This window comes from Mustela nigripes, chromosome 7 (assembly GCF_022355385.1).
Source record: "Mustela nigripes isolate SB6536 chromosome 7, MUSNIG.SB6536, whole genome shotgun sequence".
NCBI classification, from domain to species: domain Eukaryota; kingdom Metazoa; phylum Chordata; class Mammalia; order Carnivora; family Mustelidae; genus Mustela; species Mustela nigripes.
The window spans coordinates 136,919,445-136,935,351 of NC_081563.1; the positions used below are offsets into that span (position 1 = coordinate 136,919,445).

The 15,907-nt window shown below is 46.1% G+C and overlaps 1 protein-coding gene across 5 annotated transcripts in view; it reads left to right on the top strand.

Annotated features, from left to right (window-relative positions):
• ZNF831 (zinc finger protein 831) overlaps positions 1 to 15,542 on the top strand; it is a 107,271-nt gene extending 91,729 nt beyond the window's left edge. For 2 of the 5 annotated variants that reach the window (XM_059407327.1, XM_059407326.1), the window contains exons 5-6: positions 9,655 to 9,815; positions 10,534 to 15,542. In XM_059407327.1, the coding sequence (XP_059263310.1) occupies positions 9,655 to 9,815; positions 10,534 to 11,376 (1,004 nt within the window). In that variant the 3' untranslated portion in view covers positions 11,377 to 15,542. The remainder of the gene's footprint in view (positions 1 to 9,654; positions 9,816 to 10,533) is intronic. The other 3 variants (XR_009405506.1, XR_009405507.1, XR_009405508.1) reach the window with 3 other exon arrangements.
• Positions 15,543 to 15,907: the final 365 nt, after the last annotated feature.

A 15,907-nucleotide genomic window follows, 5' to 3' on the forward strand; every position in this document is an offset into this window, starting at 1 on the left:
ACGAATATAGTTTAGGGAAGATGCTTCCGAGGCTAACGTTATCAAAGCAGCTGTCTTTCATTGAAAAAACAGAAAAGGTAAAGAGAACTTCTCTGACAGGTACTTTCTGAGATAAAAGGTTTACCTAATTGTGTTAAGAGGTAGAATAGCTAAATATTATGTGAGCATAGTGATGTAGTTCTCTGAAATTAAGTATCTTCATTTTTTTTTTCCCCTTTTAGCCTTTAAACTTCTGTTAGTCTGCCATGAGTGGAATGGGGGTGGTAGGGCTCCCTCGGTGTTGGTCGTGCCCTGCTCCCTCTGTCACAAATCACCTCCAAGTGTTTTCCTAAGAGAAACACGAATGGCAGCCTGAGCTCCAGGGTTCCAAATCCACGAACTCCCTCCCTGCCTCTCTGACGAGAGCTAATGGCTCTGTACCATTATTTTTCCTGTCAGAATTAATGGGGAGATATTCTTTTCCTAAAGCCATTAGTTAAGTAATATTGCTTACAGAATTGCTGAAACAGGATAACACCTCCTTCTCCAGGGTGTAAATCTTAAGAAATGATGAGACAATTGCTTAAACACATCAATTATATTCTAAAGCCTGAACTTTTTTTCTCTACAGTTTCATTTAGAGTTAAGAAACTTTGAAAGTAATGGTCCATAAAGTGGATTCTCTTGACTCAATTTTGGCACTAAATAATTCAAATAATATTAGCTATTTTTTGTTCTCCATTTAGTTTTCTTTCTTCCCCACAATTTGTCCTCTCTTCATTTTAGAGCGTTCTCTTATTGTCTGAGTGTGATTAAAGTTTCAACCTACCAAAAGATTTTAAGCGTACTTTTTCCACTAAATGTGTTTTTTTTTGGAGAAAATGGTAAGTGAAGTGTTCTCAAACTGATTGCCTTTCATCAGAGAAAGAGAAGAGAAATTCGAACCATAGAGAAAAGTGGTTTCTGAAAAAAAGAGATTGAAAAATGATTACTCAGAAGAGGCGAAATTAAAAAAAAAAAAAATTAGGGTAGTTCAGAAATGCTCCAGATTTGGTTAGATATGGAAAAATGTATTTTTCTCTTCTTTGGTGAGTCTCCCCTGCTCTCTGCCCGAGAAGCAGAACTTCATGACACACCAGAGTGTGAGTCTTTCGAGCCCTCTGTCAGCAGGTGTTTTGCGTTCTGACTGAATTGGCCTGAGCCGTAGCTTTGCCCAAACATGCCGGGCACACCCCGGGGGCTTTTCCTTATTCCATTCAGTGTGAATTTTAGGGCCAGTGCCTCTTATTTTTCTTTCAAATGAATAAAGCAATACCATGCTTGTTGCAGCTAAGAAAGCAGTATTGACATATCTGAGGAGAGCTTGATGGTCCCCAGGCTAGGGCCCTCTGCAGCTGCCAGGGTTCCGCTCGTGTTCTCGCACACCTTCCTCTGCGTGCGGAAAACTCAGAACAGACACTTCGGGCTCCTTGCTTTTTCACAACTAGAGCCATCCCATCTGTAGAAGTGTGCGACTCTTCTTCGTCCGTCTTGTATAAAATTCTGGGCCTAGGTTAGAGATTGATTGATCATTTTAATCATGGCATAAAAATCCCTTGACATAGCTGTACCACAGTTTTTTAATTCAACCCTGCCCGTTTCCATGGGTGTTTTGGTCGGTTGCTGTTGTTTTGCTACCACAACTATTGCTGCAGGAAATGTTTTGGCTCCGTTTGGTAGTTTCTCGTTACGTACTTCCCTGCGTAAGGTACTCCCAAAGTACTTCTCCAAGACCATGTTTACTCCTCCGTAGTTTTCAGCAGCATTTGTAAAAAAAAATTTTTTTTATAAACATATAATGTATTTTTAGCCCCAGGGGTACAGGTCTGTGAATCGCCAGGTTTACACACTTCACAGCACTCACCACAGTGCACTCAGCAGCATTTTTTTTTTTTAAAGATTTTATTTATTTATTTGACAGACAGAGATCACAAGTAGGCAGAGAGGCAGGCAGAGAGAGAGAGAGAGAGAGAAGCAGGCTCCCCGCTGAGCAGAGAGCCCAATGCGGGACTCGATCCCAGGACCCTGAGCTCATGACCAGAGCCGAAGGCAGCAGCCCAAACCACTGAGCCACCCAGGCGCCCCTCAGCAGCATTTTTTAAAAGAAACTTTGCTCCCGTTAAGCATGAGGCCCGGGTGAGGCGTACAGCCTCTCCACTGCTGTCAGCGCCCCAGAGCTTTGTGACCGGCGAGCGCCCCAGACTGACCCCCGTTGGCCGAATTCGGACCGCGGGCACATTGGTTAGCACAGCGTTGCTGTGTGAAAATTCATCATCGGTGCTGACAAACACATGGAATCCAGTGTTTTGGTTTCTCTTGGAAAATGGTCAGATGTGGCGAACTGGTCCTTGCCAGTGGCAGTTGGTGGCCCTGGGGGTCTCCTGTGGCCTCGAGCCTGGGCATGCCTTCCCTTCACCACAGTCCCTAGCCCCAGGCAGCCTCCCTCATTTATGTTCTTTGCCTGGGCCCTACAGCGTTTGAGTTGGTGACTTGGTTTCAGGCGGGCCGTCTGTTCTGCGACTCAGCAGCCGGGGGTCAGGCCCTGTCCTGGGCACTGGCTCCCTGGCTGCCTCCTCTTCGTATGACATGCCAGGGGCCTGCCCCGCTCGAGTCAGGATGACCATGGGAAGTCTCGACCCATCACCCCCGGTTAAGAACCACTGCCGCAGACGGATCACAAAACCCTTGTCCTCGGCCGGGTTTGAGGTAAAGCCGTCTTCATTATGTCCCGATTCCGTGGGCCTGGGTTTCACTCTATGAAGGCGCGTTGAATTCCGTACACGGCTGAGCTCTGAAACCCCTGAGGTGTTTCAAACCAGCCCCATGCACTGAGTTGGGAGAAAATATCTGAGAGGAGAAAGTGATCAAAATGCATCCCTTTCATCTCAGGAACAGAAATGTGGAGACGCCACGATTACAGGTGGTTTCGGAAGTAAAAGCTTTACCTAATTACACATACATAAAAGGTACAATTTCTAACTAGTGTATGAAGAGGCTGAATAAGTCCCTGGAATAAAGGTGGCTTCTGCCTTTGTTCACCGGTCGCTTGGCGGTGCTTTCCTTTTGTGAGTTCATGGTGGCAGCTCGGGAGCTAACCGGGTGCCCCCTGGAATGTAGTCCGAGTGTCAGGAAGACACAGGAGGGTTTGGAGAGGGGTCTCTGCAGTGCCCACTCCCCCGTGCCTTCGCTCTCCCTCTCTGACAGGAGGTAATGACTTCTCCACGTCTTCTCTGATTAGAATTAATAGAGAAGTATTAATTCTTTCCCGAAAGCTATTAGTTAAGTCTTAGTGCTCCGAAATTGCTGAAACAGAATAATTCCTTCTTCGTTCTAGGGTGTAAATCTTGAGAAAAGATGAGAGGATGTTGCGGGTGTATCAGTTATGTCCTAGGGAAGAGGATCGCGTAGACAGTTCTCATTTAGCAACAAGAAAATTCTGGAATAACGATACATGAAGTAGATCGGCGAGGTGCAGCCTTGGCATTTATAATGTTCCAAATGGCCTTTCTTTTATGATCTTTTTTCCTTATGTGATTCTTTAATCCTATTTTTGCTGTGTGCCTTAAAGTCACACTCTGGACATGATAAAACTTATAACTGAAAGGAGGGTTTTTTTTTTTTTAAAGATTTTATTTATTTATTCATGAGAGACAGAGAGACAGAGGGAGAAGCAGCCTCACTGCTGAGCAGGAAGCCTGATGTGGGACCCGATCCCAGGACCCCAGGATCATGACCTGAGCCAAACGTAGACACTTAACTGTGAGCCACCCAGATGCCCTGTGAAAGCAAGATTTTAAACCACCCTTTGCACTAAACACCATTTAGTGAAGAGTTTCCAGGTGAGAAGGATTCTTGTCCTGACTGATTGCCTTTCATCAAATATATGGACAAGAGGGTGCCTGGGTGGCTCAGTTGGTTACGTGTCCGACTCTTGATTTCAGCTCAGGTCATGGTCGCAGGGTCCTTGTGTTGAGCCCTACGTTGGGTTCTGTGCTGGGTGTGGAGTCTGCTTAAAGTTCATCCCTCCCTCTCCTTCTGCCCCTCTACCCTCCCCCCACGAAAAAAAATAGTTGAAAACTGCAAGGAAATGCAGTTTCCGAAGTAAAAGATTCGTTTGTGATTACTTAGAGGCAAACTCTCACGAGACTGCATTAGGGTGGCACAGAGACACTGAGACTGTCCCCGATGAAAGTGTTCTTGTGGTCCTCCCTCCCATGGCCCTGGTCTATGGAACTCGGGTCTCAGGCTGCCTCCTGCTGGCTCATGATCACCTTCTGATTAGGATCGACATCCCCCAGACTCTCCCTGAGAAGAGGAAGTCCTGTCTTCCATCATCCTTCCACAGAGTCCCTACCAATGAAGCTTGCAGTATGATTGAGGAAGCGGATGAATCTACTTGCAAAAATATTTTAGTACAATGTCTGGCATGAAACAGAGCCTAAAAATTTTTTGCTGAATAATAACATGAATGAATGCTGAGACTTGGTGAAGAGAGAAGCAGCCTGCACAGGTGCAGCGTCCACACACATTCTTGCAGTGTGTAGGCTTCTGCTGTCCTCTACAGGTCTAGGTGGGGTCAGGGCCCCATTTTCACCATCTCATGGCTCCTTCCACTTTTCCCTTCAGGCTGTTTACCATGTTTGCTTGGTGCATTTTCTGCGTCCTACTGTGGTGGCTGCATCTCTCCCCCGTTAGACGGTAATTTGCATGAGGGTGTCTGCCTTGACTGCCATTGAATGCATTGCCTGTGCTCGGCGTGGTTCTGGACACGAGTATTGGCTGGACTCTGTGCTCGGTAAACCTGGGCTCACTGGATAGTTAGGCTTACAGATATGGGTTTGTGTATGGGCCCAACAAATAGGGACTCAGAAAAATGGGTTCAGTGAACATCTGAATAAGTGAGCAAACATCTGCCAATATAGTGGCAGAACTTGAAAAGTTCTGCCTGGCCTTTCTTAAGTCACTGCACATTTTTCTCACCAACACACTGTGCGTCCTTCTGTGATAGCGATGCTCTTAAACAGTTCAATCTCAGATCAGTTCAGAGTCGTGGAGATCACGCCTGTGTTTTTGTTGATGCTTGTACCTTGCTTAGAAGCCCAACACAGTGGACTCTTTTGACCCCTTCCTCATACACAATTCAGAGTCTGGTCTCCAGATTAATGGAGTTTTTGGTGTATTGGGGCAACTGAAGGAGATGTATCCGTTTACTTGCATTATCATTGATAATGATATTTGAGTAATATGTTTATTAGCTTTTCCATAATGCTAATAAACATATTAGCCCGGGGATTGAGACAGTGGGAGGAGGCTTGGCTCTGAAGAGGTCGATAGTTCTGTGAGTTTCATCAGCCTGCTTCACTCCATTTTCTCTCTAATTATTTTACAGTTTCTGGTAGCCTTTTCAAGATGGCTAAATTTAAATTTGCTACAACGTTTTAAGCAGTCTCTTCCTCTCAACGTGGCTTGGCAATTATTTCTGAGGGAAATGATTAAAAGCACAGCCTCTCATCAGGGGGAGAACAGAACGGCATGCGGAGCTCAGATGACAGGTGCTTTCTTAAGAAGATTCACGTAATTGTGTGAGAGCGGTTAAATTTCTGAAGACTGTGTGAAGAAGGCAGACTCCGTCATTTCTGAAGATGTAGGAAGTGATTCACGGAGTGATGCTGTGCCCCAAACAGGACCACATTCTGTGCTTTACCATTTGGCCAGGGCGCCACTTACTTTTTGAAAAGGGCCATTCATTTAAAAGTGAGTTAGCGCCCTTCTTCAATAATCCAAATTAGTTTAACACACTTCAGTGACATTATTTGGGCATTTTTCACAATTATTAAAGATAACTCACTTTTCTCTGTAGACTGTAGGTCAAAAGCAAATTAAATCAATGGATTTTCTCCCTTCACGCTCTCAGATGAGTCAGAAAGTATTGGTCAAATGTGCACATGGCCTTTCCGTTAAGCTTCAAAACCCAAACAGCCTGCTGAGAAGACATTTGGCCAATCTGATTATTTTCTCTATACTAATTGGTTTTCCTTCTTCACTGAATTGAATGAATTGCCCGGTTGTTTTGTCACTGTGGGGACCCAGCTTAATCCACTTAGGCTGAGGTGCTTGCGCTTGGTGAGCAGGGGGGCTGGAGAAACGTTTATCATCATTATTATCTTTTGGTGATTTTTCATGGTGGGGGAGTGAAAATATAGCTGGAATCCACGTGTTTTCTCCATTTCAACATCCACTGCCTTTGCTAACTGTCTCATCTGGCCACTGGACTGCCCTGGGAAGCCCCGGTGGCTGGGCAGCAGGCGAGTATGCATCTTGAGAAGATGGGGACCCTCCCACTGGAAACTGGTTTCTTCACAGTGACTGCGAGATAAGTCTAAGCCCCTTTCCACAGCTGCCCGCATCCAACAACGTCTGGGTCCCTGCTGGCTGCCCCACCTTCATCTCGTCTCCTGTCGCTCCTGCTCACTGCCCTCCTCCACGATGGCCTCCCACTGGTTCCCCACCCCAGGCTCCTTCCCTCCTCAGGGTCTCTGCATTTGTTCCTCTGTCACCTGGAATGGCCATCCTGGGCTGGTTCTTTCTCACCTGGAAGTTTCATTCCAGATACTGGTTTTTCAGAGTCACCTTCTTCGGTCATGGGCAGCAGTGACCCGCCTACCACTCCTGTCCTGCGCCCCCCACTGACTGCAGCTCTCGGTGAGAGCCCTGCTACGGTGATGGGGATGTGCTCCCCTCCCTGTTCACCATCAGTCTCCTTCAGAGCCCCCCTGCGATCGCCCCGCCGTGTGCGGGTGATCGTCTCCTCCTCCACCCCTGGCACAACTGGAAATGATATGATCAGTTGACCGGCCTTCGTCTGTCTTCCCCACTGAAGCAGAGGCTCTCGGGGGCCGGGACTCCTTCACCCTGTTGTCCAGTGCTTCGGGGCTGAGCAGCATGGCGCCTGCTTCACTGAACAGGTCCAAGACATGTTTGATGAGCAGATGAACGGAATACCAAGAGTCGGGTTCTATGTTGATGCACAGGTGCTCAAGTGAAAATTGTATTAAAGGAAAAATGACTACTTCCTTCCCCAAACCGTTGTACTTTCCTATAGATTTTCAGACTTGATTTGTTCAGGATTAATGCACTTGCTAATCTGGTAACCTACCCCTCGAGATATAGGAAGTAGATCGTACTTTCCAGGCAGAAGGTTGGAGGACTCCTCACACAGAAGCCATCCAGTCCTTGTGGAAGGCCCAGAGAATTATTTCAGGGCTTCCCAATGAAATGTGGCAAGCAGGTTGCCCCCCGCAGGGTGGCCCCAGTGGACCAAGTGCCCCTGTAAAGAGCTCACAGTCTGTTGTGCAGTGCCTGTTTGCTAGATGTGGGTGGAAATTTGAGATTGCTTGATGGATACCTCAAGGCAGGCTTTACTCTGAAAGGTAAAGGTGAAAACAAATGAGAACAAAAGGAACTTGGAAGACAGACCATGTAGGGAGAGGCAAACTTCAGCCAGAACTTCAGCCAAACTTCAGCAGTGGCAACAAAACATTATCAATATTGCCAGAGACAGAATGGAAGATACTAGAGCCATGAGGTAACAACAGGGTGCTCTAAGGAAGGAAATAATAATACGCTCTTAGGAATTAAAAAACCTAATAGCAGAAATAGGAAATGAAGAGTTGGAATAGAAAATTCCAGAAGTAAAATAAAAAGACAAGTAGGATATACGAGAGAAAAGACAAGAAAAAGAGGATTAGACAAGGAAGCCCAGTAACTTACCAAGAGCGGTTCTAGAAAGAGAGGAAAGAGAAAACCGGAGAATAAATATCAAAGAAACAGCACCATGTTTTCCCAAAACTGAAGGACATGATTCAGTTTGAAAGGGCACACTGAATGCCCAGACAATGAATGAAAATAGACGCAGGACCATGGAGACACTGAACAAAGAAGAGTCTAGGAGTTTCCAGAGAGACAAAACACAAAAAGGTTTTGCCCAAAGGTTCGTGAATCATAAATCATGTTGGCTCCAGACTTCTTAACAACTAGAACTCAACAGAATGGTGTCTTTGATTCTGAAAGCAAATGAATTCTAATTCAGAATGTTATACCCCAACAAGTGGCAGACTGAAGTCTGAACAATTGTATTTAATGCACCCTTTCTCGCGAAGCCGAGGGAAGCAAGGAAACAAGTGGGGGGCTCCAGGAGCCAACTAGGTGAGGAGAATCGCCACAGTGGGGTGAAGGAGATCTGGGGGCACAGCCACACAGTGGGCCCAGGGAGCAGTGGGCCTCTGGAGGCAGGTCAGAGAATTTGAAGAGATCTTTCTAATGAAAAGAGATTTTTTCATTTCTAAGGAAATGAAAGAAAACCTCAGACAATTGTGAAAGAGGCGGGAGGATGGTTTTAGTAGTAGACCTATGGACAACCAAGCAAAATTTAAAAACAAGGTAGCTGTTCACTTGAGGAGAAACAGTGTTGGCCAGAAAGACCGTGTAGTCACGCCACATTCCATGGCTCAGCAGTGAGAGACATGGTCCTGATATGTAAGCACTGAATATTCTCCTAAACGACATTATGACATCATAGTTACGTAACTGTGATAGGAGATGGAGTGGGCAGTGTGCATACGTGGCAGGTCGTGGTGGGGGAATGAAGGTTCTGGATCCAGGAGTGCTGGAGAAAGAGGTGAACGCTTGCCTTCCCTCGTGGGAAGCCATAGACTCTCCTCCAAACTGAAAAAAAAGTAATCAAGAAGTACTGCAGTAAGCATATTATTAAAGTGAAGTAAGTAAATATCAAAAGAATCCAAAGTGGGTAAAGGTGAGTGGGTGGGCAAGCACTGTTATTTTTCTTAATAAGTAGAAAGATTGGACTTTTTGAAAGTCTGTGCATATGTAATTTTAATCAAAAGGAAAGCAAATTTGAAAGGGGATCTAATGCTTTTCTCTGGTGGTGCAGCCATTCTAGAATATTTTCTGATCTCATCTCATGATGGAATCCATCCTTTCTGCAGTTCCGTGGTCCTTCTGACCCATATCCCAGGCCCCTGTGACAGAAGGAGAGTGCGTGCGGGGCAGACAGGAGGGGAAGCAGCTGCTCCCTGTAGAGGATGCTGCTGTGTGGCAGATGCTGTCAAGGTCTCCTCTTCGGCGCCCTCTGCCCACCCAGGTCACAGTAACTGCCACCAAACTACAGCAACACCAAAACCCACCTGGCTTCCTGCTGCCCCATGCTCCAGTGGAGACAAAATCCCATTTCCATGGAGACGGAAATTTCCACCCTCCATCCTGGTTGCGTGACCAGAGAATTCCCGCCAACCTGAAATGAACCTAACCTGACCTAAACGTGGCCAGGAAGATAGTGCTGCTGAAAAACATCCATGTGACTTTTTTTTTTTTTTTTTTTTAAATGTATGTGATTTAGGGATTTTTCTGCCTAGGGAATTGGTCTTACCATTTCTTAGCCAAAGTGGAAATGTTTCATTAGGCTGTGTGAAGTGGTTCAAAGTAAGCTGTGTTCCCGCGCACATTGTGGAGGACTCTGGTAAACGAGCCCCGAGCTGCGCAGGAAGCCAGAGTCCTAGGGAACCCCTGTTTGCTGATGTTATCAGTTTCTGTGTGTGTAAGTGTGCCTCCCCATTTTAGGTCTGAATCTGCAGGAGGAGCCATCTCGTGCCTCTTCAGGATCGCCTGCTGGTTGTGGGCACAGAGAGGAGGAGGAGGATGGCTCCAGACAAACGTCGGGAAGCTTCTCTCCCAGCACAAGTTCACGGGCTGGCAGTGGAGTAGACCATGTAACCATGAAGGTGGGGACCACGTTCTGAGCTCTCTGCCCGTGGGTTGTCTGGATTAATGGGTCTCGCTTGCTGTCGTTGGTGTCCTGGGAGGCAGAGAGCCCCCTCCACCACCCGGCACACAAACACACAAACGCCAGGAGTGCACAAACACCTGCAGACACGGTGCGCGGAAGAATAGGATGATCGCTTCAAATCCTGACTACGCTTTTAATTAGTCCCTGAGTAGGACAGAGATGCTGTCATGTGCCGACATCACTGTGACATGGCTTCACCGCCAGGCAGGATTGGGGGTGGAGGGGTTGGGTGTGGGTTGAAAAGCACAAAAATGCTAATCCAGACCACACTTCGAAGCTGCTTCTCTGGAAAAACTTAAGTTTGAGGTAACGTCTACCGCACGAGCATGGTAATCTAGCATCAGATGCTTGGAACTAGGGGGATAATTGAGCGATTGGGTTTTTCATAAAGCCAGATAAAAACACCTGGCAATCTCAGTGACTGATTTTGTCTCAACAAGGGGTTCTTCTCGAGTTAATGCATCGGTTAGTCGCTAATGGGAACTGATGGAGGGCATCCTGTTGAAGTTCACGCTTGGTAAAGAATCATTAAGAACTCAAGACCTAGTTTCATTGAGAACCACGTTTCTGACCACAAGGTTTTTGTTTGCTTGTCTGTTTTGTACCATTAACCTTTCTTCCCCCGTTTATTTTCCTTTGCACGTTTTCTGCAGGCGATTTCTCCAGCTGCCGGTGGGCACGGTGACCGCTGCCCTCGGAACACTGCTGCTGGGTCACGACGGTCAGAGCACTCCAAGTCCTGTGTGGCCCCGGCTAAGAATGACAGCCTCCTGTCTCGAGGCGGAGGTCTCGGCCCGGGCTTGCTGGAGCCCCAGCCTCTGCCCTCCCAGGAGCAAGTCTCTGTGGATCTGAAACCATACGTTTTCTCAGATGCTCAAGAACCTTCTTCCCCTGAGTCCAAAGGAACCTCCCCCCGCAAGGATGTTGCTCCCTCTGTGGGTGCCATGTGTGCTCTGGGGGAGAGAGCAGCTCACACAGCCCTGGGGATTCACAGTGCAGAGCCACAAGACCACAGGGCTGCAGGGGAGGCCCTGACACGAAGCTCCCCAGACAGAAAAGCTAGAGCGGAGGGCATGTCGCCACCAGTACTGCCAGGGAGACCTTCATCTGGGCAAAGAATTTCAGGTTTGGTTTTGCTGGGGTCAGCTGGAAAAACTCATCTTGAAATACCAGCTTTAGGACCAGGCTTGGCTAGTTCATACGAAGAGGAAGGGGAACACAAGATGTTTTTTCCTACCGGGGGACAGTACGGGTGTGGGGAGAGGAAAGCCCCCTGCCCTCCCTTAGGAAAAGACGGTGGGAAATGTCGAGGCCCTGGATTAACTGCTCTAAAGGACCGTGTGGTTACTTCTAACCCAGGGCAGCCCAGAGAAGCTCCCGAAGTCCCTTCAAAGACTGTCAAGAGGAGGGGTCTAGAAGGATTGAGAAAGCAGACTCGAGTGGAGGTCAGTGACAGCAGCAGTGACGACGAGGACCGGTTAGTGATAGAGATGTGAAGCTTCTGAGCCTGGGGTCGGAGCCCAGATGCTATCAGGCTGGCAGGACAGCCGAACACTCTTTCACCAAGCACCTCCCTACGAGGAAAGCCATTGGGGATCTTTCCAAGGCATCCCCAGCCAACTGCAGCCCGCATCCTCCCGGCCCCCTTGCGATATACCAGGTGCCAGGAAGGGCAAAGGGATCAACGGAGCCCAGTGCGGGATGCTTGGTGCACAAAGACCGCACTCGCCTCCCAGCCGCGTCCTCTGTGTCGTGCCCACTGCCTCGTCCATGACGCGTTAACCAGGACAGCCGGTCTGCATGTGATGTGCAAGTGAACCTGTAGAGTCCAGTGGACCGACTTCCTCCGTCAGTGAGCTGAGGGTTTGCTTCAGAGGTGGTAAGCGCACGTGGGTGATCGGGGTTGCTCGCAGAGGAAATGGGTATGAATGGGGCATCAAGATACATCTGTTCATTCTGGAAACAAAATCCAGATTCATTCAAACTGCAGTTTGGTTAGAATAACTTGTGTCCTTAGTGGAAGTTGTAAATATACTCCAAAACGCCTATGATCTGGTGAAATGCTGATTATCTTAAATGTTCCGCCAGTGGTCAAAGCTTATATGTGATCCAGCGACACAAGCATGCACTGCTCTTGGGCCCGGTGCTTTTTCTGTTGAGACCTCTCAAACCCTTGGTTTTTTAGCTCTTGCAAAGGAACGCTGTGTTAAAAGTTAATAGAACAGTTTCTGTAATGAGTCATTTTTTGAGGGGGAAAAATTCAGTTATTTTTCTCTGATTCTTTCTGTCATATTGTGCTCTGAGCAATTTCAATTAGAGGGTTACATTTTAGTAATCTCTTCAGCTTAAATTGATGCCTGCTCATCGTGACGGGAGCCTTTTAGATTTCCTCCAGAAGCTTCAAGGATACAAAACTAATTGGAGTTTTGACGCTGTTTTACATCTCAGTAATTTTATTTTGGGGGCTTGGTGTTACTTTGCTGTCAAATTAAATCAGCCTCTGTATTGTGCAAGTCAGAACAGTACAGATAAAATTCCCCCGTATTCCAAGCCAGTGCGCCCCTGTGCAGAAGAAAATAGTTGATCAACGTCAGCCAACTCAGTGAGCGAAGAGTTCTTCTCCTTCTCCTTAAATGGGAGAGGAAAAACTTAAAGAGATTTACACTGCTGCATTTCAAAAAAAAAAAAAATTATACTTGCTTTTGGTATGATTTTGTACAATTTGAAATTTATAGCCAAGCTCTTTTGGCTTAGCTTTTGATGTGATGAAGTATATGTGACATCTTGAACCTTCAGGAGCAGCAGCAATGCACAGTATCTCACACACGTGAACACGCTTAACGTGTCCTTGTCTGGGACTAAGGATGGGCAAGTTTCAAGTATTGTCAACATGAGTTTTCTGATTTTGGAGTTATTCATAGGAAACTTCAATACAAGACCAGCTTCCCCTGGCGACTTAGCGTATTTGAGACGCACTCATAAATATTCAAGTGATTTCAAGCCCAGCCAAGGAAAACGTGAGAAGGGAGGGAAAGGATGCTAGGTACTCACTTTGTGTACGTTTTGTTCTTTGTGTACTTCTTAAACCAAACAAAAGCGATGTGGTGATTATCTACCTTTGAATGTTCCATGCTCCTGTAATGAGAGAGGAGGTCTAGGAAAGTGGCTGAGTCTTGGAGGGAGAGTAAAAAGCCTACCCGTGTCCTTACTGAGCTGGGAAATCATGGGTAAGACACAGGCCCTCTGCACCTCAGTTTCTCCAGCTGAGAATCAGAGTTGGACCAGATGAGCTGGATGTGTCTCCAGGCTCCAGTCCTTGTCAGATGAACTCCCTCTCCTTTACCTACAGAGGTTTGGGGGCTCTGAGGTGGCCTCCATGGGGAGGGCCCCCCACAAGACATTTCAGGGGGGACCATGGAGAGCTGAAGCATGAACATCTTCAGCCAAGTATTGCCATGAAGAACATGAGCTAAGAGAAGCTCCATATGATTTCTTTTTCCTTAGAGTTCCAGATTTTGGGGGTACAGTCATCCAGTTTATACATTTGGCTCGTAATTCAAAACTTGAAAGCAAACCCAGAACACTACCATGTGAGGGGAAGACAGCATGTGTATGGGCTGAATTGACTACTCTGTCTGGAGATGCCATGGTTAGGGGAAGAAAATTATCTTCCAGATATTTTTTTCCTGGTGGCTGCTAAGCTGTCAGTGAGATTGCTGATCTATATCAGTAAGTCACAGTTCCAAATAGCACTGGCCTTCAGATGGTGGTGGAAGTTCTGTCCTTCTGAGAGCCACCACTGCTGGCTGCCACATCCCAGCCTGGATCCAGTATGGTAGAACATTGATTCCATCTCTCTGACTCCTTGTATGTGTGTCTTATCAGGGCGAGCAGGTTGCTAAGCCATCCTGTCAGCTAGTCATTTGCAATGGGTGGCCGTGTTTACAAGGGTGCCTCACTTTATATCAGCATGTATTGTGAAAAGCTATATTCCAATGGATTTAAAAAAAATATATTTTGAGTGACTCTAGGGAAATTGGCTATTGGAAATCATCCTAAGGTATAATTTTTCTTTTTTAAAAAAGAATCCTTTTATAAAGCAACAAATACTCTCTGATTTTATAAATCTTAATTTTCCTGTGGGGCTTCTTAAAGAGAAATGCTGTCCCTGGGCTACATTTATCAGCAGTCTACAACCCAGTTTATGTTATTGAAAATAAAATTTAAATATTATTAATTGATAATTGCTGCAGTTTTTACTCTTCAGGTGTTCACTGTGTAGTGGCGAAGGGAAAACAAATTGATTTCAGAACAAGGCAAACTGGAGTGTACAGATCACGGACTCCCCACTCTCCCGAGGGCTGCTAATGTTATTGTACCTTCAGGTGAGGGTCTTAAGCGGTTGGTGCTCAGCTTCTTCCACTTCAGGGTTTCTGGTGTAGACTAAAGTCAAGTGTACTTTGAATTCTTTGCTGTTCTCTCAGGGCTAGGTATACAGGTGCCATGACTCGTTATACTCAAGGCTCACCACCCGGTTTATCTCTCCAGCCGTACCTACACCTGGCCAGACATCCCTTGTCAGAAATGCATGAAGGAAAGGGGTTTTACCTCCCTCCTTGGCAGCCTGGACTATTAAGTGACTTTTGAAATCACATGGTGTTTAACACACAGCCTGGATCCTCTTTGTTGTAAGGCATGATGGAGCACATCCCTTCTGTTATGCATGTATGACCTTGGAGACTGGATGAATGAATATCCCTTTGATTCACAACGCAAGAGAACCTATGGTTCATTTGCCAAGAGATTAAAAAAAGATGGGTGGGTTGCCTCTGATTCCAATCAAACCTGCCAGTAGCATGATGGGTAACTGCAGGCAGGTTACACTTTCTCCTCCTAAAATCCCTCTTCTAAGGCTCATATGGGAAGAGTAGCCTTGCGAGAATGCATTGTGACCACAGTTCTTGGCATGAAAGATGAACGAGTTGCAGCCTTGTGCCAAAAAGTATTTCCTTGCATTTACATTCATTACTTAGAATGATCACATTATTCATTTTTTCCCCAGCATAGAAATTTGCATTTTGCACAAGATTTGCCTGGTGCAGCAGATTTTTATAGTTATGGAAACTGTCATCATTATTGGAATGTGCTGCTGTTCAACTCCGCAGACATAATTTAATACGGTGAGGAGAAAATGGTCTGCCCGGCTCCGTGGCGATCGGATGTCTACGACTGCAGCGAACAGATTTGTGTATTTTTCCTCACTTCAGTTGTGATTCCCAGAGTTCTCTTTGGCTTTTGAAACACCACGTTTCTTGATATTTAAGCACAATTACGTTGTCTTTATCTTTCAGAACTCAGTAAATATAGGTGTCAGGACCCAGAAAATCTTGTGTGCTAGATTTGCACCTGTACAGTTCTCTTTACCCATGGCTTTTGTATTTATGTGGGCACATAATGTCATTCGATGTGAAGAAGTCTAGGAACGTTTGACCATATTGCTTCATCACTGGAAGAAAAGGAGCCAGGAAAAATAGCCCATCTCTGTAACTTGGAGCCCTAGAGGATGACTCAGCATCTCCTATATGCAGTCAACTGTTCAAAACTTCCTCTCTTGATTGTTCATAATCAGGAAAGCTATTGGCCTCTTGGATGTTTGTTGAAATTTATCTCCTTTATATAGTTAAATTATTTTGTTTTGATAAAAATAAAACTGAAAAGAAAAATGTGTTGTGTGATTTGTTAACATTTGAGCCCAAACTATCACAGGCAGTAGCCTGTATGAATATGATATCTGATTACTCCCAAGCAGTTAACCAGACATCCTGTCCACCATATTGGTATCCCATTCCACTCAACAAAAAGCTTGGCTAATGGCAGATTACCACATTTTCTTGTGCTGTTTCCGTTTCCCACATGTCTCACTTGTCATCGTCTGCCATATTTTAGACTTCTTAACTTAAAAACGTGTTTTTAAATTCTTAAATGTAGCGAAGTTTTGAAGCCACATGAGGGCACTATCCACAGTGC